The following is a 26500-nucleotide window of genomic DNA, read 5'->3' as shown; positions in this document are numbered from 1 at the left end:
ACTTACACGGAATGATCTTTGCTTTATACTGATAGGGAAAAAAGCTAAATGTAGGACAATATGTATAGGTATCCACAGTTGTGTATAAAGGATGGAGGAGTGGAATAAGAGTATAATATATTTATGTTTGCTGTTATATGCATAAAGAAATTCTGGCAAGAACAGAAGAAACTTACAATAATGGGTATGTATGGCAAGGATAGTATGAGAGCCAGACAAATAGGGATGCAGTAGATGGGAAATTTTTACTGTAAAACCTTTACTAAGTTTTAAATTCTTGAACCATGTAAATCTATCATCTTTTCAAAAAATAAATAATTTGAATTTTTTAAATGTATATTTTACTGGTGAGAGTAAAAATTCTTACCAACTTATCTCAATTAAAATTGGGATGTTACTATCAAGATACAAGGTCTCTCCAATTTGTGTCCATCTCACAAAGGATGTGGTAATACTACCCCTCAAGGCTTACAGCTGGCAGGGAGGACTCAGCAAGCAGCTCAGCTAAACAGAGTGAAGCCCATGAACTCACTCTGTCAACAACCTTAGGTCACCGCCCGCCTTCTGCAGGGTTTCCACCAGTTCCACACTTCCAAGATCAGCAGCTACATGCAAAGGAGCTTGTGACCTCTGACATGAGAAAGTTCAAAAATGTAATCCAAGCATGTTAAGGAGAGAAAAAACTTGCATAGTAAAAAGATAAAGAGAAAGCAAAGGTGTCCTACACAGGCGTAAGGGAAAATAGATAAGGTCACATATTTTTCAACAGGTACAGCAGACATTTATTGCAGTGTTATTTATAACAATGAAAAATTGAAAGGAAGTTACATGTTTAGTAAGGAAACTCATGAGATAAATTACGGTATATCCACATATTGGAATAGTAGGCAACCATCACAAATGATTTTTTAAAATGATTTCAATATGGGATACCTAGAGTAGTCAAGTTCATAGAGACAAAGTGAAATGGTGGTCTCCAGGAGAAGGGGGAGGAGGGAATGAGGAGTTATTGTTCAATGGTATGGAGTTTCAGTCTGGGAAGATAAAGTTCTGGAGATCGATGGTGTGAGAGTTATGTACATTGTCAGTGTACTTAATGCCACTGAATTGTACACTTATATGGTTACAATGGTAAATTTTATGTTATGTTTATTTTGCCACAATAAAAAATAATTTCAGAGATTTTTAAAAATGAAAAATGCTTATGATACAACATTAAAAACCTTAGCAAAATAACACTATCTAGCTGAGCTCAATTTATAGAAAAAAACAGAGGGAAAGAAGGAAATGCATTGGTGATGTTAAGAATAATAATGTCTAGACAGAGGGATTAGAGCTTATTTTTATTGGCTTCTCAATGCTTTTCTCTATTTTGTAAGTTTCCTACATTATAGTGTATAAAGGAGTGCAAGACTTCTAATTTCTTTCTTGAATAACCACTTTCCCATGAAGAGGATAAGAATGCTTCAGAGAAATATATGAAATCACAAGAAAATCACCCATCTTAACCTCCCACTGAAAGGAATGCTAATGTGAAGACAATTCTAAAATTTTAGCACAGAAAGGAACATTGGTTATAATCTAGCCCAACTCCTAAACCAGAAAGAGGAAGCAACTTCCCAAGGGTCACACAGCTGGGCAGTAGCATCTAGCCCAGGACTCTTGCTACTAGAGCATATGGCCAACCTGCTTGGGATGTTAACATAATTAATATCAACAAGCATTTACTGAAGACCCACTTTTAGGTGGCAATGTGCCCCTCTGGGGGCTCATTATCCATGACATCAAACTTACACTGACAGACCTATCAAAAGTCTACACCAACATGGAACAGAGACACAAGTGTCATACATCAAATACCCATAAAATCTCCCTGTGGCAAAACTGCTAGAAGTCTAGAAGGCAGGAAATGCACCAAAATGTTAACAGTTCTCTTTCTTTGGGGGGATTATAAACAAATTGTAAGTTTTTAGCTTATTTATGTTTTCTTACTTTTATACGTTGTGTGTATTCCTGGTCTAACAAAAACCATAAATGATAAAGTCTACTTCTATAATTGGGTGGCAGCCTAGCAAGCCTCCTTCACTGGAGTGGATCTAGCCAATTCTGGTGAAGCCAGAATCACTCGGGTGCTCTGTCCATCTGTAGAGCAAAGACTCTGCCCATGAGGAAAGATGTGGGGCATTAACATAGTTGAATACATATGTATGTTCAATAATAAGAGAGATTTTCTTCCCCCAGACTTTTGGGATAGTAAAAGACCAGGGAGGAGGACGGTCTCTGGGGAAGGAAGGGACAGAAGGGGAGTTAAGTCCCAATTCAGCTCAGGGCACCAGGGACCTCACAGGCTGGAGTTGGAGACGACTGCAAAGATCTGAGTCAGTGCTCTGGTTTCACAGATGAGGAAACCGAGGATGACACAGTGGGTCAGGACACGCATGCCCACCGCACGTGGCTGCTCCCTCACCTGCGAAGGGGCAGCCAGGAAGGAGGGAGGAGTCCAGACGCTCATCTGTCCTCAGAACTCTGGCAAGGGCCCTCTCCCAAGAGTTTTCCTTCCCACTCCTGACCTCTGGAAGAGGGTAGCCCTTCCCAGAGCAGGCCCTGGCTCAGACAGCACCCACCCCCCATCCTTTTAATTCTTCCACCTCAGCATTTCCATTTCCTGCCAGTGATGGATGCCTTTTATGCGGCATTTGATTCTGCTCCAGTGGTCTGAATTCATGGTGATTTTTTAAAAAATTCCAGGAGGTCTCTTTTGCCTTTGGGCCAAAAGAAGATACATTTACTGTCTATAATATAGAAACAAAGCTTCCTTTCTTGTGGAGAAGGGCTCCCTGCCAATTACAACATTTCACACTGGGGGAGTAGCTGTTGATTTAAATTGCCACCAGCAATTTACCTCTGGGCTACTGTTTATCTATCAGAAGTACTGGGCCTGTTAAATGTGAACAGTTTAATAACGCATTGGCTGAATCCCAGTTGTGCGTTTGAAAAAGACAAAATATGTGTGTGCAAGAGGAGTGGGGGTTTACAGAGGCAAAAGGATAAAAATATGAATGTGCATATTCTTCTCAGGAATCTTTAGAGCACCTTGGACTTGATCAAAACCACCCCTAAACACATGCTGAGTTGAAACAAGAAAACAGACTCTCTAGGTTCTGATTTGCCTGGCGTACCTGATTTAAGATGTCAATACCATGCTGTGCACTTAATAAGCTGTTTACCACTGTGATGTGGTTGTTAACAGCTAAATGAAGAGGGGACTCCTTAGGCTGCAGAAAGAAATGACATTTCAAATTCAAAAGATTCTGGCTTCATCAAACAGATCCAAAAGCGACTCATTTCATCGGACATTTCCTGATAATCTCCTGAATACTGGTACTGCCCAACATGGTTGCAGGCCCTTAATAAGTCTTCAGCAATCACTTCCACGCCAAGGCTGTATAGAAATCCCACTCACCAGCAACCCACTTTCCCACTTCATTCATTCTAGAACTTGACACTGAGCACCTATTATGGGCCAGGCTCTTTTCAGGATGTTAGGGGTTCAGTGGTGAACATGGCCCATCCTCAGGAATCTTTCATCTAGTAGGGAAAGCAGATATTGATTTTTTTTTTAAGTCACAAAATAAATGTACAGTTACACATTGTGATAATAAGTGCCTTGAAGGAAAAGTGCACAGCGGTAAGAGAGCACATGTGGGTGTGGGCCAAGGGCCAAACTTTCTGGAAGTCAGAAAAGGCTTCCCTGAAGAATTGACATTTGAGCTCAAATATGAAGGCTAAGAAAATATTAAATAGCTTAACTGCAGGACTTTCCAGAGGCTTCAAAGAGCTAAAGTGCAGTGGGAACAGCCACAAGAAAGCAACAGCATTCCCCTTCAGCATTCCCCGAGTTGCTTTGATCTTGGGTTCTTTCTCCCTAGAGCATGTTGTGGGACTAATGCCCCACTCACCCAGGGGCACCGTATGTGCTCAGCCCTCCCACCTATGTAGAGCCCAGCCATCGCGTATTCACCAGGCCCTTGCAGCCTGCTCGCCTTTCCTCCTCCTTTGTGGCTAAGCCGCCTGTCTTCCAGCCATGCGCTCAGCCACCTCTACTACGGGCTTCTTACCAGCCCTGTCAGTCTCAGTGCCCACCTCCAGGGTCACACACACAACCTCCTGCTGCCTTTGCTCCCACCCAGCTGCCACTGGCCCAGGAGGCTCGAGAGAAAACACATCTCCAGGGGTAGAAAAGGCAGATGCAAGGAGGAAAAAAGGCGAGGAGAACACAGGTAAGGTGTGAGAGAGTGAGGTGAGGGGCATTTAGTGGGGAGGAGAGGGGCAGGGGTACAGGTGTGAGAGAGCAGGGGCAGAAGATGCAGTGAGACTGTGTGGACAACAGTAGTTGAGCTGAGAGGCAAAATGCGTGGAAAGAGGGAACACAGATGCTGCAAGGTGGGTGGTGAGGACAGGGTGCACTGCTGCTCCAGCGGAGCAGATGATGTTAATCAGCATCACTGATGCACATACAACACATTCTCCTAATGGTGCCCACTACTCACTCACTCCCCCTACAGTTTATACTCGGAAACACCGGGCTAACAGCTTTTCATTCACAACCACCCTAGCAGTTAGGGCTTCTCTTCCCCACTTTATATGTGAGGCACAGAGGTGAAATCACTTCCGCGAGGCATCGGAGCTAGGAAGGAGCAGAGACAGGATTTGAACCCAGATCTTCCTGACTCCAGCAGCAGCACCAGGCTCCTTCCCAGGAAACAGGGGTAGACGGATGGAAGAGAGATGTAGTGAGTTAGCAAGGGATTCACCAGCACACAGAGGAGAAGGAAAGCAGGGGCAGGTGGAATGCTATGTCTGCGTGTCAGACTGTCCAAGGGTGAGCAAGGGAAGTGGGAGACAGATGGGGCAGAAGGGCAGCAGGAGGGGAAAGCTTTCCGTGCAGACCTCTTCTGCTCAGGGAGGACCTTCTCTCTAGGGGCACTAAGGATGAAAAAAGAGAACGTATCCCTCGTCCCAGGGACCTAAGCAGTGCCCTTCCTGCTGGGACCATTGGCCTTGCTGGGGCCCAATTCCTCCTGAGAAACAGGAAGCATCCTTGGATGGACCAGGCAAGGTCAGAACCAGTTCCCCTAATGTCATTCTCCAAAAACTACCAGTCATGGGTTAAATCACGTCCCTCCTCTCCAGTTAATACAATAAATAGTAATGGCTAAGCAATATTAGAGAAAAGAATATTCTCACAGGAGAAATGAAAGTAGAGTGAAAAATAGGGGAATGTTTCTCCATCTAATTCCAGCGCAGAGAGCCTTTGTTAATTCTACCAAAGCCCATTCGAACTTCAGAAAACCTAAATCAATACAAATGACTGACTTTCAAAAGAAAAACAAGATCGGTCAGTGAAGGGGGAAAATAATCATTCTCCTTCCTATTAACAGCAGTTTCATTATTTTCCCAGACTGATAAATTTAATACAAGACTGGCATCTCTAGATACATAAAAAAAATTAACTGCAGCAAATGTAAATATTTAAAACACAAAGATTTCATTTTGTTCAGGAACTTCAATGACTTTCTAAAATTCATCCCTTGGATTGTATTTCTTAAGATTAAGACTCTGTCTCCAGAAGAAGCCAGGCGGCCCTCCCAGAAAGAATTCCTCCTTTGTGATCACTCGTCTCCCCGCTCCAGCCCTCCATGCATCTGCAAGGAGCATCTCCCAGCACAGCCAGCCTCACAGAGCTGGGATCAAAGCCCATGTTATCATAATAGACTGACTCACTTCCACCTTCTGGTGCAGATCAACGTTCTCACTGAAAAGAAAGCTGACAAGGGATGCGTGGCTGTTCCGGGTCGCTATCTGCAAAGCACTGACATCGAGCTGCACGGGACAGGTGGAGAGAGAAGGCACGGAGGGATTCCCATTAGAATCTAGCATGGTGTCTGGTGTTCATTGCATGGTAATCAATTAATACAATAAAATAGTATGCCTAGTTAAAAAAGAAAATTCAACGTGTTTCTGATCATTTGGGGGCGGGGGCTTTTGGTTGCTTCTAGGTGTCTCCCATTTAAAAGAGACAAGAATCCTAGACAACACATGCCTCAGGCAAATATGAGCTAAAATCCTTCCCTTCTCCAGGAAGTACGAAGTGGACTAGGGCCAAGCCTTCTCTCTATACAACCTGCAAACCCCCTCCTTGAGCCAAAAGGGCTGAACTTGGTATTGGCCCCAGAAGTGCATCCACCCTCTCCCGCCCTGACCATTTACTAGCAACTCTCCCCTTTACAGGTACCACCTCAGAACTCAGCATGATTGCTGCCTCTGTGCAGGTTCCCTCACAGCCCTTTCACTCCACTTCTTTAGCATCTCTCCTTCACTTAGTGCCCATGCTAGAGGGCAAACTACTTAGGTCAGGGCCTCCTCCAAAAGGCCTTGCAATAAGACAAGGTCAGTGGATAGTTATTGACTGATTACAGTTGGTCCCCCAAATTCACGGGTTCTGCAACTGCAAATTCAACCAACTATGCATCAAAAATATTCAAAACAAAAAACATTCCAGAAAGTTCCAAAAAGCAAAACTTGAATTCGCTCATGTGCTGGCAACTATTTACATAACATTTACATTCTATTTACAATTATTTACATAGAATTTACATTGTATTAGGTATTATAAGTAACCTAGAGATATGTAAAGTACATGGGAGGGGACTTCCCTGGTAGCTCAGGGGTTAAGAATCCGCCTGCCAGTGCAGGGGCACGGGTTCGAGCCCTGGTCCGAGAAGATCCCACATGCCGCGCAGCAACTAAGCTCGTGCACCAAAACTACTGAGCCTGAGCTCTAGAGCCTGAAAGCCACAACTACTGAGCCCGTGAGCCACAACTACTGAAGCCCGCACACCTAGAGCCCATGCTCCACAACAAGAGAAGCCACTGCAATGAGAGGCCTGCGAACCACAACAAAGAGTAGCCCCCGCTCGCCGCAACTAGAGATAGCCCGCGCCCAGCAATGAAGCCAAAAATAATAAGTAAAAAAATTTTTTAAATAAAGTACATGAGAGGCTGTGCATCGCTTACATGCTAGTACTATGCATTTTATTTAAGGGACTTGAGCATCCTCGGATTTTGGTATCCCAGGGAGGGGGTGTCCTGTAATTGCAGGATTGCTGCAAAGTATTTTCAGGTCCTCAGAGTAAGGAGGCTGTAGGTTAGTATGTTTTCCTAAAATGGCTGCATAAGTATGTCCCATCCAATCTGCTCTTCTGCAATGTGACCCTGCCACTCCCCACCAAGGAGTGGGGTTTATTTCTTCACCCCCTTGAATCTGGGTAGACCCTGTCACTGCTTTGGCCAACAGAATATGGCAGAGGTGACAGTGTGCTCGTTCCAGGTGTGACCCTTAACTGGCCTGGCAGCTTCTGCTCCCTACATCATGGAAGCCAGCTGCCATGCTATGAGAAGGCAATGCAGATGCCGCACGTTGGTGCTCTTGTCAAGAGGCCCAGCTGACAGCCAACCTCAACTGCCAGGCATGTGAGTGAGCCACTGTGGACATCCTCCTCAGGTAAGCCTGCAAACGACTGAAGCCCTGGCCAAAACTGACTGCAACCACATACCTGACCCAATGTAAGAATCTCCCAGCTGAGCTCAGTCAACCCTCAGAGCCAGGAAAGATAACAGTGCATTGTTCTAAGCCACTGTGCTCTGGGTTGGTTTGTTATGAAGTAATAGATAAGTGGTATAAATACTCACAGAAATGATACACGCTTTGACCAACTGGAGTCTAGCTCGAGCTGATACTAAATGCCTATATGACCTTGAATAAATGGCCTCTCAAGCATGGGCCTCTATGTCTTCCTCTGTAAAAATGACATAACCACCTATATTATTAGTTTTCTATTGCTGCTAATAACAAATTACCACAAACTTAGTGCCTTAAACAATACAAATGTATTATCTTACAGCTCTGGAGGTCAGAAGTCTAAAATGAGTCTCACTGGGTGAAAATAAAGGCCTTTCTGGAGGCTTTCAGGAGAATCCATTTCTTTACCTTTTTCAGTTTGTAGCAACCACCCACATTCCTTGGCTTGCAGCCCCCTTCCTCCACCTTCAAAGTCAGCAGTGGTGTGCTGAGTCCTTCTCACGTTGCATCCCTCTGACCTCCCTGCCGGCCTCCTTCTTCCTTTTTAAAGGACCCTGGTGATTACATTAGGCTCACCTGGATAATCTCATTGTAAGGTCAGATGATGAGCAACCTTAATTCCATCTGCAAAGCAACCTTAATTCCCCTTTGTCATGTAACCTCACATACTCACAGGTTCCAAGGGTCATAATGTGGACATCTTTGGGGGCCATTATTCTGCCTGCCACATCATCCTACCTCTTTCTCTCAAACCAAAGCAACACTTGGAAAATAAATGAGCTAGTAAATGTGTACAATAATCACAAGTATCATCTTATTCATTCCACAAAAAATTATTGAGCACTTATTACGTGTCAGCCCCCATGTTAGACCGCAGGGGCTATGACTAAACCGACAAGATCTCTGACGTTACGTTCAGTAGGGGTGGACAGTAGATCAGTAGATTTAGAACCCATTTATTAGGTTCTAGACATTATTAGAAGAATAACATCAGCTAGTGACAATGAGAATGCTACAATGAGAAGTAAAACAGCATGAATGGATGGTTTCTTTCCAGTGAGTGATCAAGAAAAGCTTCTTGGATAGGGTGACGTCTAGACTGAGACCAGAATGGTAGGAAGTGTCCCCCCAATGGAAAGATCTGATGCAGAAACAGGCTTGTGAAGAGCCCAAAGCCAGGAACCCCATAGTGGGAAGAGCTATAGGAGTCTGTGGCATTTTCTCCATGAGGCACAACAGGCACAGTGTGTAGGGCCTACAGACATTTTAAGAGCTAAAGAAATATTTGAAATCTTAAAAAAAAAGGTTGGAATTCCCTGCTGGCGCAGTGGGTAAGAATCCGCCTGCCAACGCAGGGGACACGGGTTCGAGCCCTGGTCTGGGAAGATCCCACATGCCAGGGGGCAACTAAGCCCGTGCGCCACTACTACTGAACCTGCTGCGCTCAAGAGCCCGCGAGCCACAACTACTGAGCCCGTGCACCACAACTACTGAAGCCCACGCGCCTAGAGCCCGTGCTCTGCAACAGGAGAAGCCACCGCGATGAGAAGCCCGTGCACCACAATGAAGAGCAGCCCCGGCTCGCGGCAACTAGAGAAAGCCCGCGCGCAGCAACGAAGACCCAACGCGGCCAAAAATAAATAAAATAATTTTTTTTAAAAGTCATGCCATTCTTTATTAAAAAAAAAAGTTGGTCCCAAGATACCAAAAGAAAAGCACAAAACTGAATATTTAATTGACATGTTCATACTTCGTTGATTGCTAAATGTAATCTTCATAAGGTATTCATTACACTGTAAACAATTTGTAGGTTAAATTTTTTCACCTCCCTCGAATTCTCAGGTCTGCACAGAGTTCTAAGAAATCAGAGTCAATCATAAATTAAGGTAGTTTATCGTATCCAAATGATTCTAAATGCACAAATAAAAAAGCCTTTAAAAAATAATTTACAGCAAAAGAAAAGATATTTAATGTGGAATGCGGGGGCATTTAAAGTTATTTGATAAGATGTGAGGATAGGGCCTCCAGAAATATGGAATTCTTAAGGTCTACAGAAAGTCTTCACTGGACCCAGGGTAGCTAGGCAGCCTCTCCACCCAGTCCCAATGGAGGCGGTCTCCATAGGCAGCTAAATCCACAATCTCTCCCCACTACCCTCCTCAGAAATGACTCGACCTTTACCCCCTCCCCTTAGCTGGGTGGGTGCAAAGCAAGCTCCTGGAGAACAAGACTAACTAATGTCAGCGGGTGAAGCATTTCCAAGATCAAACACAGTAATCACCTACAGATGTGAAAGCAAAATGAGCCTCACACAATCCTGGTGTGTATCCTTGCTTCTGGCTTCCTGCTTCCTGCTGCTTGTTTCCCCTGGGGCCTTTACTGGCCTGGGCGGAGACAGGTGTGGACAGCAGCGGGGGCGGGGGGGGGGGGGGGGGGGGGGGGGGGAGTGGGTGGGCGGGGGTGCTGAGGCTGTTGATCCAGGAAGTGTGCTAATGAACTCCGGGGAAAACCCAAGATAATGTAAAAGATGTAAAACTGACTTAGAACAATTTCCAGGCTGTCTGGATGAGGCCAAGGCCATAAGGATATGGACGACGTGGAGCCTACAGTCCTGGCAGGGTGGGGAGAATGCGAGCATGTGAAAGCCATTACAAAGCAAAACCTTCAGAGTGCCAAAGAATTAAGTACATTAGGGAGGGAGGCACAGAGCAGCGAGGCGAGCCAAAAGGAGTGATCCCAGGAGGATCTTGCTAATAAGGGAGGCCTTTCCAGGGAGGCTGCAGACTGGGGGCAGAGGGGCACCTGGGCATGACAGAAAAACAGCACCACTCTCCATATTCTGAATGTTTCCTGGGCCCCGTGAATTCTTAACTCTGGGCTCATTTATCGCATAAAAAACCTTGCAACGTCAGTGGGAATCACCTCACCCTACATATTCCACTCTCCCTTGCAATCTTGTCTATGTATATATAATTTTATATAGTGAGGGACTTCCCTGGCAGTCCAGTGGTTAGGGCTCGGTGCTTTCACTGCCATGGGCCTCGGTTCCATCCCTGGTCAGGGAGCTAAGATCCCACAAGCTGCTCAGTGCGGCCAAAAAAATTTTTTAATAAAAAAAATTTAAAAATAAATGAAGATCAGTGTCAAAGGATCTCAGCACCAAAGTATTTTGTATTTTGTACCTAGAAGAAGGCATCATCCTGTCTTCTTCAGGCTCCAGAATGACCATACAATTTTCTTTTTCAGCACCTACTGTGTATAAGCCAGGTACTACTTGTTTCTAGGAAGAAAACAAAGTAGAATAAAAGTGCCTATTTGAGAAGCAACAACTATCTGCTACTTTTGCCCTATTTTCAATTATTCTCCAAATAAATTATTCCCCAAATAAATAGGAAGAATGGTATTGTTTTTGAGGAAACGTTAATAGGGGAATGTCAGAGGTAAGTCATTAATTCTTACCACAAAGTAAGCAAATTATTAATACAATAGGCCTTCCAAATCCCCCTGCCCCCCACAGTTGGATGGGTAACCACGGATAAGGACTGTATTATACCATTTTACATAAGGAACTGGAGCATCCATAGATTTTGGTACCCCTAGGCAGGTCTTAGAACCAGTCCCCCACGGATACGAGGGACAACTGTATTAATTCTACAAAAGCCCAGTGAATGGGTCAGTGCAGGGCCAGATTACCCAAAGAACATTCTGAGTCTCCCTCCCTGTGTGAGTAAGTAGACATGGAGCACATACTTTACTTGGAATGTTGATTTCACTTCCTGATGCCAGTAGCACTTTGCTGCATTCTTCATGACCTCCTTCAACAGCTAAGAAGAATGGTGTTTTGCCATTCTAACAAAGGGAAAAAAAGTTAAAATGAATTGCCCCTTGGCATGGAATGAAATTACTTGAGAAACAGCATGCTTTCTCTATCTCTTGTGCATTACTCTTAATAGATAGCATTTATTGAGCATCTATGTGCCAACTTATACTGCCAAGACTATATGCTTTGGCACAGTTCAACTGCACAACGAGGTCAGGGTTATTATCCCCACTTTACACATAAGGAAACTATGCCTCAGTTGAAAAGTGGCAAAGCTAGGATGCAAGTCTAGCTCTTTGGCTCCAAAGCCTGCATTCTTAACTACTCTGTTATGCTGCCTCCTTTTCTCACCTTCCCTCCATCATTCATACTCTCGATCTTTATTAATCTAACAAACAGTTATTAGACACCTGCTGTTTGTCAGACAGTAGAAGGCACTGGGATTGGGAAGACAACTAGAATCCAGACCCTGTCTACAAGAAGGTAACAGCTTGTCAAGAAAGATAATCATGGAAATGAACTAAAATGCAGTATGAAATACAAAAATAGAAGCACATTTGTACCAAGTACAGTTTTAACCTTTAAAACTGATTTAAAATATTGCATGTCATTTAAAAAAATGTAATACCCTACCTTAGTAATTAAGGTTCCTGAAACTCATTATGATAAACACTAGTAGGACAAAGTGAGTTTAGCTTAGGCCACAACATAGATAAGAAGGAACTGGTCTCACACAATAGCTACTTGGATACTTCCCCCTCCTCATGCAGATTCTTTCCTAAAAATATTGGGAAGAAATGCAGAATTCCTTTCCCATGTCCTAACCATTCTCCACCTTGGACATTATTCTGCCTAACAGCTAGGATAAGTTCAGACAATTTTACTTGTAGCTAATTAGGTACAAACAATCATGTTAACAGGGACAAAAGAGCATGAAACCAATGTTCCTATCCCACCGAGATGGAAAAACTGTATCCCAGCAGCTTCCCCTGAGAGCCTGGGACAGCCATCTGTTAGAGAGGAATTTCTTTTCATAATCTGCCTTCTCCTTTTCCAGGAAAAGAGATGCCAAAAGGCAAACCCCAGTGGAAAAATATTTGCAAAAATTGTGAAGAATTCATGTCTTTAATATATCAAGAGCCTAATAAACATTTATATCTTTGACCCAGCTATCCTACCTCTAAGAATATACCCAAAGGAAATAATGAGGAATACAGACTAAAGTTTGTATACAAAGAGGTTCATGACAGCATTACTTTAATAGTAAAGAAAAACTGAACAAAACCTAAATGTCAGGGGCTTCCCTGGTGGCACAGTGGTTGAGAGTCTGCCTGCCAATGCAGGGGACACGGGTTCGAGCCCTGGTCTGGGAAGATCCCACATGCCGCAGAGCAACTGGGCCCATGAGCCACAACTACTGAGCCTGCGCGTCTGGAGCCTGTGCTCCACAACAAGAGAGGCCGAGGTAGTGAGAGGCCCGTGCACCGCGATGAAGAGTGGCCCCCACTCGCCGCAACTAGAGAAAGCCCTCGCACAGAAACAAAGACCCAACACAGCCAAAAATAAATAAATAAATTTATTAAAAAAAAAAAAAAGATAAAAAAACACCTAAATGTCCAAGAGCTAAAGAACAGTTAAATGAATTTTGGGCAGGCACTAAAAATATACATGCATAGGAACACAAAGAAAACTGGAATGAAAATACATCAGATATTTACAAGATAATCCTTTCAGTGTAGAGAAAAATATGAAAATTGCTATTTATGTTTATTTTTATCTCAATCTTTAAAATTTATATTTCTGGCATATGTTTTATAATATATTAATTTAATTATAAATGTACATGTGATTAGGTGCATGCTCAAACTTTCTTTACTGGTATGAGTTTGCTACCCAGAATGTTTGGAGACCACTGCTCTAGAGCCTAGTCCCATGAGCCTAGTCCAACTGGTCAGGCAACAGCCTATGTCAGGAAACAGCGGCAGCCCAAGACTATATGTACATTATGGGCTTCATCCAAAAGGCTAATATTATCAGTAGATACTTCACTTTGTGCAAATAAAACCCATCACAATCTACAATTACAGTTTGTTGGACTTTATGACTTTTCCTCAATGTGCCCCAACGCGAAAATAACTAAAAGGTAGATGAAATCCAAGTGCGCACATTCCAGTGGTAAAGTATTAAAGCAAAACAGGGCAAGCACAACTAAGACTTTAAATTAAATCCTATGACTATAGGCCTGGATCTCTATATTGACTTGTGAAGGCCAATCATGGCTAAGATGTATCCTAGGTGAATCATGTTCTTTTTGAGTTTCTCACATTCATAACTCTTATTCAAGAAGACCAAATTCCTAGGATCTTCTTTAAGTTAAACTAGTTCAACCTGATCATCACTCCGTCAGATGGCCACACACATAAAAATAAACAAATCAAGGCTCTACTTTTGTCCATGATCCTCAGCTGAAAGCCTGGCTTACATTCTCCTAGGAACTGGAAGAGAGAAAAAGGAGGATAATAACAATATGTACCACTGATACCGATGATAACCAAGATCCCACTTACTGCACCCAGATAACACCAGTGATAACACCGGATACCACTTGTTGCACACTTACCATGTGCCAGGCACCATTCCTTGAACTAAGTGTGTGACACAGCCATTCATTTGAAACCTCACTAAGGCCTTATGAGGCTATTTGACAGATGAGGAAGCTAAGGCTGGGAGGGGTCAAGTAACGTGCCCCAAATCATCTAGCTGGGGTGATGGAGCCAGGATCAGACCCAGGCAGTCAGAGCCCTGCTTTTAATCCCAGTCCAGGGATGCATGTGACCAGGCTGATTATGCTTCTCTGGTCCAAGGGGAATACTGACTTTTCCCAGGCATCACACACGTCCACTTTCACAGCCTTCAGTTTTCATTTTGTTGCCCACAGTTGCTATTTTTATGACCATATACCACCAACTCTAAGTCACATCCTGTTTCTCATGTTAACATATCTGAGATCAGGATGCACCTCACAATCTCAGTCAACCGGGCAGCAGACATGATATAGCTGTCATGACTTGTGATTTGCGTTAAATCAGAATGGGTGTCAGTGGCTTAGAAGAAAATCTCAGAATCTATAGCAGGGCACCTTTTGAAGAAACACTGCATCACAAACGTCTCTGAAGGCACAAAAGACAATATTTTGTCTGGAAAAGCAAGGACATCAAGACTCTGAGTGAGAAAGTGATTTAGAAGAATTCGACTCAATGTATGAAGTATAGGAATACTTAACCAAGCTCCCTTGCTTATTTCGTCCTTTGTATGTACATGATTTTTAAAAATCGAAGATAAAAGTCTAAAAACTCAATAATATAAAATATTCTAAATGACAAGAGAGTTTTTTGTGTCACAGTTTAATTGGCAGCATTATTTTTTCTTAGTGTTACATGAAATAATGACGTGCCTTACAATCAATGGTGTCTTAAAGTAAATGATTATATTACTTCTTAAAGTAGCTCTCAGGAGAGCTGCCAAGTTAGAATTCGTCAGAATATTAAACTATGAAGTCCAAGAGGACTCCACTCACGTGAGTCTCCAAACAGCCAGCCTCAAAGGCATTGAGCCAGAGGTTAAAAAGTGACCACCCAGAGCAGATGACTCACAAGGGGTTTACAAGAACCCCAGGCCCAGTTTCTAACTCCCTGCCGCCCTCCACCTGAATATACCCCCTCCCCACTCCGGTGCCTCAGAGTGAACCCTCCGAAACCCTTACTACTCACCATGCATCACCCCCTCCCCCCCTGTACCCCACAGCTCAGGGATGGGCACCCCACCCTCCTGGAAGTCCAAGCCAGACAGCTAGGGGCCAGAAAGTCTGCCCTCTCCGTATCCCCTGGTAACAAATCCTGTGGCCTCTGTCTCCTCCTAACCCCTCATCCTGCTTGCTGCCAGTGACAGCCTCGTTGAGAGGCTTTCTGTAGCTCTTGCTTCAGCCACTTCTGCAGTCACCTGACAGGGACTCCCCACCTCCTGCCTCTCCAGGAACCAATACCCCCTTCAAACCATGGTGACAGTTACCCGCCTACACCCAGGATGGATCCCATCCCTTGTTTGCTGCTTAAAACCTTCCAAGGTCTCTGCTGCCAATAGGTCAGAATCACCCCTCCTCCTGGTGAGCACAGCCTTTCATGGTCTCTCTGCCTTGGCCCACTTGGCATCCACCTTTCCCAGCCCACCCATCCTCAATTTCTGCCACCCTGAACTTGTCATTCCCAGGACACACCATTCTCTTTCATGCCTTGGTTCCTTTACAAACGGGCTCCTCCCTCTGTCTGAAATACTCTACCCTTGTGCCCTCCTCCAATCTCCTCGTACCACTGTCCATTCAAATGCTCAGACCCACATAACATACCATCTCTGTGAAGCCTGTGATATTTCTGAAACAGATTTTCCTTTGTGCTCCCACAGCACACTGTATATACATCTATTACCGCATTTAGCCCGATATATTATTTTTTGTATGCTCTTCTTGCCCTGTAGGCTTCTAGAATAAGAAAACATACTCTACCTAGCATAGAGCACATATTAAAAAATTTTTTTTTTTTTTTGGTGAATAAGTGAATGGTTTAACAAATGAACCTCCATGAGTTACTTTAGCCTGTTAAAGCTGTGGATAGAGTAGTGGCCATGTTTTCCACAGTTTTAAGTGAAATTCATACTTTCAAAGTGTTAAATGAAAATAAATAGCTGTTTGAACGAGAAGGGAAAAAATCCATCCATGTTCCTTGCTCTACCTTTGCTGCTAATTTGCTAGCAAGAGTGGGACAATAAAAGTAATTTTATATAACCTTGAGAAGGCAAACTGGTGAAAGATTTCTGGGAGGTAGTTTTAAAATGTGCAGAACTCTTTGACCCACAATTTCACATCTAGGAATTTCTCCTAAGGAAAGTATCAAAGATATGCACACAGACACGGATGCCCTCCCAGTGTTTCCCTCCCTGGTCAGGTGGGGCTGAGCCTCCCGCAGACCTCAGTGGAAGAAAAGAGCAACTGGAGTTGACGGTAGAAAATTCCATGTAGTCCATTGATTTCACAGACATTTATGGAGCAAAATTGGCAATCTGGACGGCCCACTGAAAAAGTGGGTTGATTTCACCTGGATATTCGATGATTCTCTCCGACTGTAGTAACAACTGAACAACTCTACTGCTCACCAAAATGCCATCACCAAATCTACACCTCAACTGTCACTCCCCTTTCTCTGGTACTCAGCAAAGAAATAAAAGTCCATTTCACCTTGTCCTTTTCTGAAGTATGCAGATTAAGGAAGATAAGTTTTTCTATCATTTCAATGTGGCCCCGCTCTGCCGCCAAAAGAAATGGTTTTCTTCCTTTTTGAAAGTCAATCATGAACTTCAGTGTTCATTATACACTTACTGAGCCGGCAAGGCAACCAACAAAGTGGGCAGCAGCTTGAGGGGAGGGGATGGCGAGGAGGCCAAGGTGGTGATTCTGGTCACAGCATTCTGGGGCCTTCCTAGGGAAGGGTGGTAACAATCCCTCTCACTTCAAACCAGATCCATTTCTGAGTTGTTGCCCCAAACTGTGGGAACTCCGCATCAGCACAGAATCATTTTTATGGGGGTAGAGAAGTACTGTTTGGAAACGGTCTTCCCAAGCACCGGGGGAGATGCCATCCCACAATCAGACAATGAGATTCCCTTTCAAATGTAACAATTTTACCAACTTTCTGCATTTATTGAATAGTTCTTTCACTCGACTATTTATTGAGAAGCTGATTTTGTGCCAGACCCCATCTGAGTCACCTGCGTATTGCTCAGTAAGCCTTGCCTTACTGATAAAAGTGTTTCAAGCAGAAATTGTCCAGGGTTTAATATTTACGTGACTCATTCAGACAGGACATGTGTCAACTGCTTCTCTTTAGGCTCTCCTTGCTTGCTCATACATTTACCTCTCACATTCACCAAGAATCAATGGGAAAACTCTTGAGAATAGGTCAATATGAAACGGGATGGAGAAATTAAGAATTATCCAGAGAATATAGCTTAAGAGGGATGTTTAGGTGTGATTTGTTGGGGAGGAAGGTTCAAGTGCAGAATCTTCTGATTATGGCCATTTCTCCAACTTTTCACATTGCAAAGGGAGACTGCATTTTCAACAGCCAAAATGTCATCGAGAACAATGAAATACCCATAAAAAACTCAATTTTCTAACCTGAGATATTTAAAAGCAGGAAAAGAAGTTGGGGTGGCAAAATAGCAGAAGTTTTTTCTTCGACTAAAGAAAACATTCACAGATTGGCTTGATATGTTATTAACTAAAAGCTTAGCAAGATGTTTGAAATGTGAAAAGCAAGATACAAGACTCTTTATCAGAAGGTTCCTGAATCTAGACTGTTATCTGATCTTCTGCTAATGCAAGATAATAAAAAGATAATGGAGTCTGTCATACAGAGTGAAGTAAGTCAGAAAGAGAAAGACAAATACCGTATGCTAACACATATATATGGAATTTAAGAAAAAAGATGGCATGAAGAACCTAGGGGTAAGACAGGAATAAAGACACAGACCTACTAGAGAATGGACTTGAGGATACGGGGAGGGGGAAGGGTAAGCTGTGACAAAGTGCGAGAGGGGCGTGGACATATATACAGTACCAAACATAAGGTAGCTAGCTAGTGGGAAGCAGCCGCATAGCACAGGGAGATCAGCTCAGTGCTTTGTGACCACCTAGAGGCGTGGGATAGGGAGGGTGGGAGGGAGGGAGACACAAGAGGGAAGAGTTATGGGGACATATGTATATGTGTAACTGATTCACTTTGTTATAAAGAGAAACTGACACACCATTGTAAAGCAATTATACTCCAATAAAGATGTAAAAAAAAAAAAAAAGATAATGGTCACTGTTAACTTGAGATAGCAGCTCATGATTCTCCGACAACTTAAAGAGAAAGGAAGGAAAAGTGCTAAAATAATCAACGGCCAAAAAAAAAGTGTGTATAGATCAGCCCTCCAGGGCTCTGCCCTCATGCATGTAGGGAGGCCGGAGAAACAAACTGGCACCAAAAATTCACCTCATTTACATTCTTGAGCCAGATATGTGGTCAATTAGACCTACATCCCCAGCCCTTCAGAGTTTGAAATCCTGACTCATCATCGATGGTTCTCATTGAATCACTAAGGAAGGGCAAAGGGAAGAGACAAACTGCTTGGGGCCTCCGTTTGCTGCTTGTGAGATTAGACCCCTAACTGAAGATCAAGATCTAGTCTTGAGCCATGAACAGCTCTTGGGAAATGACAGAGACAAAATTACTGTGTCTGGCTTATACAAATATCTGCTAATACTGACAACAGATAAAGGTCCATATAAACAAATCACAAAAAGGAGGATGGGAAACACTGATGATATACTAGATGAAAACATTTAGTCACACATCCTTATAAATCAGTCACTTCTTTACTGAACAATTATTAAGCATCTATGTATATGTCAGATACTGTGCTAAGCAAGAGTGGCCAAGATAAAAAATATGGCACCCCGATGCTAAGAAGCTCAGTCTGTTAGGGAAGACGAACACACATACGAGTGACCGTAACGAAATGCAGGACCTGAGCTGGCGATCTGTGGGAGTACAGAACTCAGTGTGAGTGTGTGTTTGTGGCTGGGGAGCAGGTGACATGAAATGGGGGGAGACAGCCTTTAAAGGTTGCTAATGCCCTGGAACGGCAGGAAAGAGCACTGGTGACCTGTTTCCTGTCCCCATCTTTTCCACTGGAGAACAGCCCCTGTGCCCCACCTTTGTGGAGCCGTTCATTATGGCTCCTGCCTCTTCTACCATCTACCCCTTGGTCAGAGTGTTTGGTTCAGGATGGTCACGTGCCAAGCCACAGGCCAATCAGAGTCACCTGTGAGCTTTCATATATAAAACTTGAGGCTGCTAGTAGCCATCTTTCCCACCATGTGGACAGTAAACCTATCAATAATGCCAACAGAGACAGCCAAGAGTTGGGAGGGAAAAAAAGAGCTGGACCCAGCCATGCCTGAAGCCAGCCAGATACACCCTCAAACTCTTTAGTTAGGAGTTAATAAACTACCTTTAATGTTTATTCTAGATTAAACTGGATTTCTGTCACTCATAACAAAAAGAATTCTAACTAATACATATTTAGCCGTCTGGGGACACACACTACTGGAAGTATCAGGAGTCTGTTCAACTTTAAAATGGCCTTACTCTTTTATCCTTGGTTGCTACAAAGTCTTGCATTTCTGCATGCCTATACAGAGTGACAAAGGACCCATCCACAAAGAAAGCCTAGTCTGGTAAGAAATGGGAGGTTATCAAAAACAAAACATTTTTCCTCACCAAGAAAACAGCTATTACTTTAAACTTTGTATGCCCTTTAAAAAATGTTATCATCAAGAAAAAAAGTGAAAGCCAAATTACACAAAATAAGAACATTTAAAGTAGTCTCTATCTTACAAACATATCAAAAGGTAGCATGAAGAAAGATGAGGTGACAGTAAAATGAGATACAAATCTTTTCTCCCATCTCTAGTATAAGTTATTAGGCAAAATAACAAGAATTTCAAAAATGTGGGTTTTAAAAATATATATAGTTTCTTATGTCTTATTTCACTTTTTTAACCACCCAACCCTTTTAAATTACACTCAAGTGGGCCTCTATCCAGTGCAGCCTCGGAGAACTGAGACTGCCCTCACTTGGAAGGCAGGGAGATTTTCCAGCCTGGAGGACTATGGAGCCTGGTGTCAGGGCCTCAAGCTTCAAGCCCCACACAAACCACAACAACTTCCCAGCTCAGGAAGGGATCCTGAATCCCTTTCTTAATTAACAAAAATAAGAGGGTCCAGAATTCCTGTTCCTTTTTCCTTTATAACTTAATGTGCATTTAACCTAATACGTCTTAATTCAATGCATTTAAATTGTTTGCACGTGAATAAGCCTGAGGAGTTGCAATTATTCATTAGAAATTATTTTTCATTTTTAAGTTTACTGCCAGGGTTATTTGACAAGGTACCAGGTTCAGTAAATGTTTCACAAACAGCCATTAAATGTGCACCTTAAGTCCAACCTGGCCATCCCTTCCCACAGGGATCCCAGAGAGGGTGCCCTGGAGAGCCTCTGAGGAGAGGAGGCCAGTGGAATCCAGCATGAAGCCCCCCGGTGCCTCCTGGGCATGTCTACACACCCAAGACATTTCCCTTCACCCTGCGATCAGGAATCCACAGCAGAACCCTAGTTGAAGGGGAAAAGCAGCAGGGCCTTGAATAACTAGAGATTTGAGAGAGGACGAGAACATTGCCATGAGTAAAAAGTGCTGAAAGAGCAGTGTGTTGCATATGAAGCCATGGAACTGGTGTGAAGGGGAGCTGCTGGGTCAGTTCTCCCCAGATGGGAGTCAATAGGTTGGATGAAATCCAAGGCTGTTAGATGTGGGCCTCAGGTCCACATAGGAAACTGTCTTCTCAAATCCCTTCATGACTATTATCCCCAGTCCTCCAAAAAAAGGATGCTTCTTTGCATTTGGACCTCTAGAGACTGCATATAGAGGTTCCTTTAAACCAGTGGAAGTTCCCCGATGTATGCAGCTGAAACCAACCTAATGTCATACCACCAAACTTTATAAACATTCAACAGTTACATGAGTGGCCTCTGAGGCTATTCCCTTCTGTGTCCCTTCCTCTCCAAACATTTTAGTCTGAGTATTTATTTTTGATCACTAGGTGGGAGTTTACATGTAGATTCTAAATATCTAGACTGCTTCACCTATGACTTCTCCTGGCTGCTCTAATCTCTCTCCCCTGGAGAGGCCACATGATCTCTAGAGCTACGGAGTTGGGAGAAACTTCAGTATACTCCAGTGTCCTCCATCTCTCCCATCTCACCCAATCTCTTCCAGGCCTAGTTAAATCCATTTTGTTAATAAAGACCTCCTCCCTATAAGGCTTTCCTTGTTAGCTTTTGGAGTTCCCTGTAGGCTAATGAGAAGGATTACTAACACTGGGCAGGTATAAAGGCTCTCCATCACTTTCTGTGGATAAGAAACTAGGGAAGAAGGCCCGCTGTGAAGGCGGAGCAGTCTTTTCTATACAGTGCATTTCATGAGCTCCACAGTATCTTTAAGCAAATACAGATGGAAAACCCAATGCTGAATTAATTGACCCTGAGCTCCTGATCCTACTGGCTTTTGCCAGTATCCTTGACCTCACTCACAGATCTCAGAAAAAGGACAGACTTTGTGTTTTTATTGGATTAATCCAGGTTTCTTTAGGACTAAAATTGGACTCAGAGATTCTTCTCTCCCTAGGTGACCCAGTGAACTCATTATTTGCTCATTCCTCATATGTCTCTCCACCAATCTTAATTTTAGGTCCTCTTAGCTTCACATCTACCTGGCTCTGCACAGTCCGCTACCAGGACTCTTCAGCCTTTTCCCCAACAAACAGTCAGAGCTGGAGGAAGAGGAGTGGAACAGGACAAGCCCAGAGCCTGCCGAAGAGATAATGGCCAGCAGAAGCTCTAGAAGTGGGGAAGGTTCCCCACAAACTGCTTTGGTCTTTGCGCCCCTTCAGCTTGCCTGATCCTCCCCACACACAGCCGTCTCCCATGAAAGCATCCAGAGCCCAGTGAAACGGAAGACAGTCCTGTTCTCACACAAAACAGGTCCTAAGGGACTTCCCTGGTGGCGCAGTGGTTAGGAGTCCGCCTGCCGATGCAGGGGACACGGGTTCGTGCCCCGGTCCGGGAGGATCCCACGTGCCACGGAGCAGCTGGGCCTGTGAGCCACGGCCGCTGAGCCTGCGTGTCCGGAGCCTGTGCTCCGCAACCGGAGAGGCCACAACAGTGAGAGGCCCGCGTACCACAAAAACAGGTCCTGATAAACAAAAAGGTCCTACTGTATAGCACAGGGAACTATATTCAATATCCTGAGATAAAAGAATATAAAAAAGAATATATATATTATACAAATGTAATATATATAACTGAACCACTTGGCTGTACAGCAGTAATCGACACATTGTAAATCAACTATACTTCAATAAAAAAATAAAAAAATAATGTATATATATGTATAACTGAATCACTTTGCTTTACAGCAGAAACCAAACACAACACTGTAAATCAACTGTACTTCAGTTAAAAATACCTTTTATTAAAACAAACAAAAAATTAGGTCCTGAACATACATCTGCTGAATTGAATTGAATGGAATTCACTCATAGGCCACACTCCTAGTTAGCCTGGATCAAGCTGGAATGTCTGACTTCCTCATCCTGACTTAAATGCTGTTTGATTACGGTTATCAGTTTGAGGAAATTAGATAGCATTTTACCCTATAATAATTGTTATAATAACTAACATTTAGTGAGCACTTACCAAGTACCAGGTTCTCTGCTAAGTGCTTTATAGTCATTAACTCATTTAAGCATTCCAACAGTGGCTACTCTGATATATTACTACATAGGAATGGCTTAGGGGTGGCGTCTGATTGAAAAGGGGTGGTAGAATGGTTTGCCATTTTTTTTTTTTTTTTTTGGCTTGCCATTTTGCTCACTGGCATAGGTATTTGTATATAAGATTGAGGAAGCATCAAAATCATTTCTATCAAAGAATGGAGGTATTGCTGATAAAAAATGACATGGAGGTCAAGACATCCACCCCCCACCCCATCATGCCTTGGTGCTACCATGAAGTAGGTTTTATTATTCCCATTGCACAGAGGGAGATACTGAGGATTTCAGCAGTTGGAGAACTTGCTAAAGCCACATAGTTAATATATGCCCAGGCCTCAGCCCAAGTCTGTCTGCCTCCAATCTGTAAAGGTATAGTTGCTCAGTCATATTCAGAAGAAGTAAAATTAATTTATAGACTTCCCTTGAAGAAATGGCTTTTGTTGTTGTTATTTTTAAGATTGAGGTCAGAAAAAAATGTGAAGGTTTTTTAAAAGAGGTGAAACAAAGCAAATATTACTGATTAACTTCTAGAGAGACTTTAATGGAGAGTAAAGTTCTAGAGGCACAGTGAAAAGGAGGTTCCATTCAAACTTCAAATGCCAATCCCACAGAAGATATTATCCTATGAAAAAAGCCTAGAAGGAGATATTCCAGGGAAAAGACAGTCCCTAGCACATGGGCAATGCCCACTGTCCTCTGAGAAGGGAGGCAGTGCAGCATGGTGACTAGAATCAACCAAACCGGAATTCAAACCCTGGCTCTGCCACTTCTCAGTTTGGAGCCCTCAGACCAGGTACCTAGCCTCTCTGGGCCTCGACTTCCTCAAATATCAGTAAAAATAAGACTTCCTTTGAAAATAAGTAAAATATTTTTTCTTTATAGGATTACTGTGGGGATTAACAGTATAATTCGTTCATCCAGCAATGATTTGTTAAGTATCCATACGTGCCAGGCCCTAGACCTCTCGCTGAAATAATGTGTGGACACAGCATTCCTCTGGGCCAAGCACACTAACGAATACTCCATAAGTGGTAGCTGTTACTATATCACTTCTTATGAAAGGAAAAAAATATAGATGGATATGGTAAAATTGCACTATATTCCACGGCTCATTACAGCACAGCCTTGGGTCAAATACATTCCCAAAAGGCCAGGCATAATCGAGTAAAATGCAGGCACCCAAACAGGGTGGATACTGTCCACCCCTGGCCAGGATGAGGGAGTAGAGGCAGCTTCCTCAATACCTCCTGCCCTCCGCATATGCAGGTGCTAGGGCCACCACTGGAACAACAATTTCCATCTGCTCTGTGGTCTGCCAGGCAGAGACAGGATCCAGCTACAGGGTCAGGTCTGTCTGTGCTGGCTGCTTTGGCAGTTTCTGCAAGGGCAGGAAGAAAGCAGAATTTAGTGGGTGTGTATTTGAGACCTGTCCACCCGACAGCAAACACACATCATCAGGCTGGTCCAAGTCCGTCAGGTGCAGATCTTGAATGAGCTACTCCACAATGCCCATGTTGTTGCTCTGAGCCCCAAAGTGGAGGGCATTCATTCCATCCTAAAGAGAGCCAGGGTAGGGGAGACAATTACACTGCAATCTTCTCCTCCTGCACTGAGAGGAGAGGGCTTCTGTCCAGGTGTGATCCACATACCTACCTGATTCTTGGCTCTCTGGTCTGCTCCAGCTCTAACCAGCATGAGCATGATCTCAAGGCTTCCAGACTAGGAGGCAAGGTGAATTACTGTCAAGCCATGCTTCCTCCAGAAAAGGAATCTGTCACTTGGGTGAGCCACCACACTGTCTCAGCCAACAAAAGCTAGGTTAATACCTAATTGTTGAAAATTAAGAAATGACAGTTTAATATACAGCAAAGGTGATGTTTGAATTCTACGGGGACAATGAATATATTTAACAAGTGGTATAGGCACAAGTAGTTCTTCATCTGGGAAAAGATAAAATTAAATCTTATATCATATCATACATACAAAAAAAGCACACAATAAATATATTAGAAGAAAATCTAGACTATAATGTATAGTGTTTTAATTCAAAAGTTATAAAAGGAACAAGATGATAAAGAATAAACAAATGATAGATTTTTAAAAAATGTATCTTAATAAAGATAAATGGTTATTTTCTGTAATACATGAAGTACTCTTACAAATCAACAGAGTAAGGCAATTAAACCCATTGAAAAATGGACCCAAAAATGTGCTCTCTTAAGGTATTAGTAGAAATGAAACCATTATAGTTTAAGCAATCTGGCAATATCTATTAAAATTTTAAATACAACCAGCAATCCCACTCCTGGGACTCTATCCCATGAAAATAAGTTTTAGGACCTAATGTCATATAAATAAGGTTATTAATTGCAACCCTTAAAACTGAGTGCAAGGTAAATGTCCATCAGTATTGGAACAATGAACAAATCAGGGAACAGTCATACCACATGATGTAGGCATTAAAAATAATTAATTAGGGCTATAACAATTGACATGGAGAGACTTCCATTAGGTAGTTGTTAAATGTGGAAAATAAGATGCAGAGAAAATATAATACGATCCCATTTTTTATAAAACAAGCTATGACCAAAAACTCATATGTGTATATGTATGTATCTACATCTATTATAAGTGGGTAAGTGGATAGATAGATAACAATACGGATATGGGGACTTCTTGGTGGTGCAGTGGTTGGGAATCCGCCTGCCAATGCAGGGGACATGGGTTCAGGCCCTGGTCTGGGAAGATCCCACATGCTGTGGAGCACCTAGGCCCGTGTGCCACAACTACTGGGCCTGCGCTCTGGAGCCCGCGAGCCACAACTACTGAAGCCCGTGAGCCATAACTACTGAAGCCCGCGCGCCTGGAGCCCGTGTTCTGCAATGGAAGAAGCCACTGCAATGAGAAGCCCGTGCACTGCAACGAGGGGTGGTCTCCACTCGTTGCAACTGGAGAAAGCCCGCTCGCAGCAACAAAGAGCCAACACAGCCATTAATTAATTAATTAATTAATTAAAAAAAAAAACCAAAAAACCCCAATGTGGATATGAGCATGAGGAAAAGTACAGAAATAAACACACAGATCCTACATCGTTAAATGTAGTTACTGGAGAAGAGGAAACTACACAAAAAAGAAGAAACAAGAGACTGAAGTTATAAAAAGAATTCTATTTATGCATAAATTATTTAAAATATACTCTCTCAGTAAAATCACACATGCATAAAAGAGGCTGAAGGAGAGATTTCGCTCAAGACCTAGTGACCTGCAGTGATGCTGGGGTTACTTAGACTTGTACACCAAATGAACAGGAAGAGAAGTGTGAAAGGAAACAGCCAGCAGTTAACACTTGTCTCAGGGAGGAGGGATTGGAGGGCTGTATCCTGAGGAAAATTGAGACCTGCGCCCTAGGTCCCAAGTTAAAGAAGTATATAGAGCAGACATTATGAGCATGATCTGTAGACTCAAACGAAACTGACCTCAAACTCTGGCTCTACCACTTTCAAATGCTATAATCTTGGTCAACTTAGTTAACTCTTAGCCTCAGGATCCTTA

General features: G+C 43.1%; 1 protein-coding gene across 1 annotated transcript in view; it reads right to left on the bottom strand.

Annotated features, from left to right (window-relative positions):
- The window catches only part of ANKDD1B (ankyrin repeat and death domain containing 1B), a 58510-nt gene that overhangs the window by 14140 nt on the left and 17870 nt on the right, over positions 1 to 26500 (bottom strand). Inside the window, 7 exon segments of the mRNA XM_065873657.1 lie at positions 529 to 630; positions 3180 to 3275; positions 5785 to 5883; positions 11393 to 11491; positions 16750 to 16866; positions 24399 to 24503; positions 24602 to 24704. Coding sequence (XP_065729729.1) covers positions 529 to 630; positions 3180 to 3275; positions 5785 to 5883; positions 11393 to 11491; positions 16750 to 16866; positions 24399 to 24503; positions 24602 to 24704 — 721 coding nt within the window.

This window comes from Phocoena phocoena, chromosome 3 (genome assembly GCF_963924675.1).
Source record: "Phocoena phocoena chromosome 3, mPhoPho1.1, whole genome shotgun sequence".
Taxonomy (NCBI): domain Eukaryota; kingdom Metazoa; phylum Chordata; class Mammalia; order Artiodactyla; family Phocoenidae; genus Phocoena; species Phocoena phocoena.
Note: the sequence above shows the minus strand (reverse complement) of the source record. Positions and strands in the feature narration are given on the sequence as shown.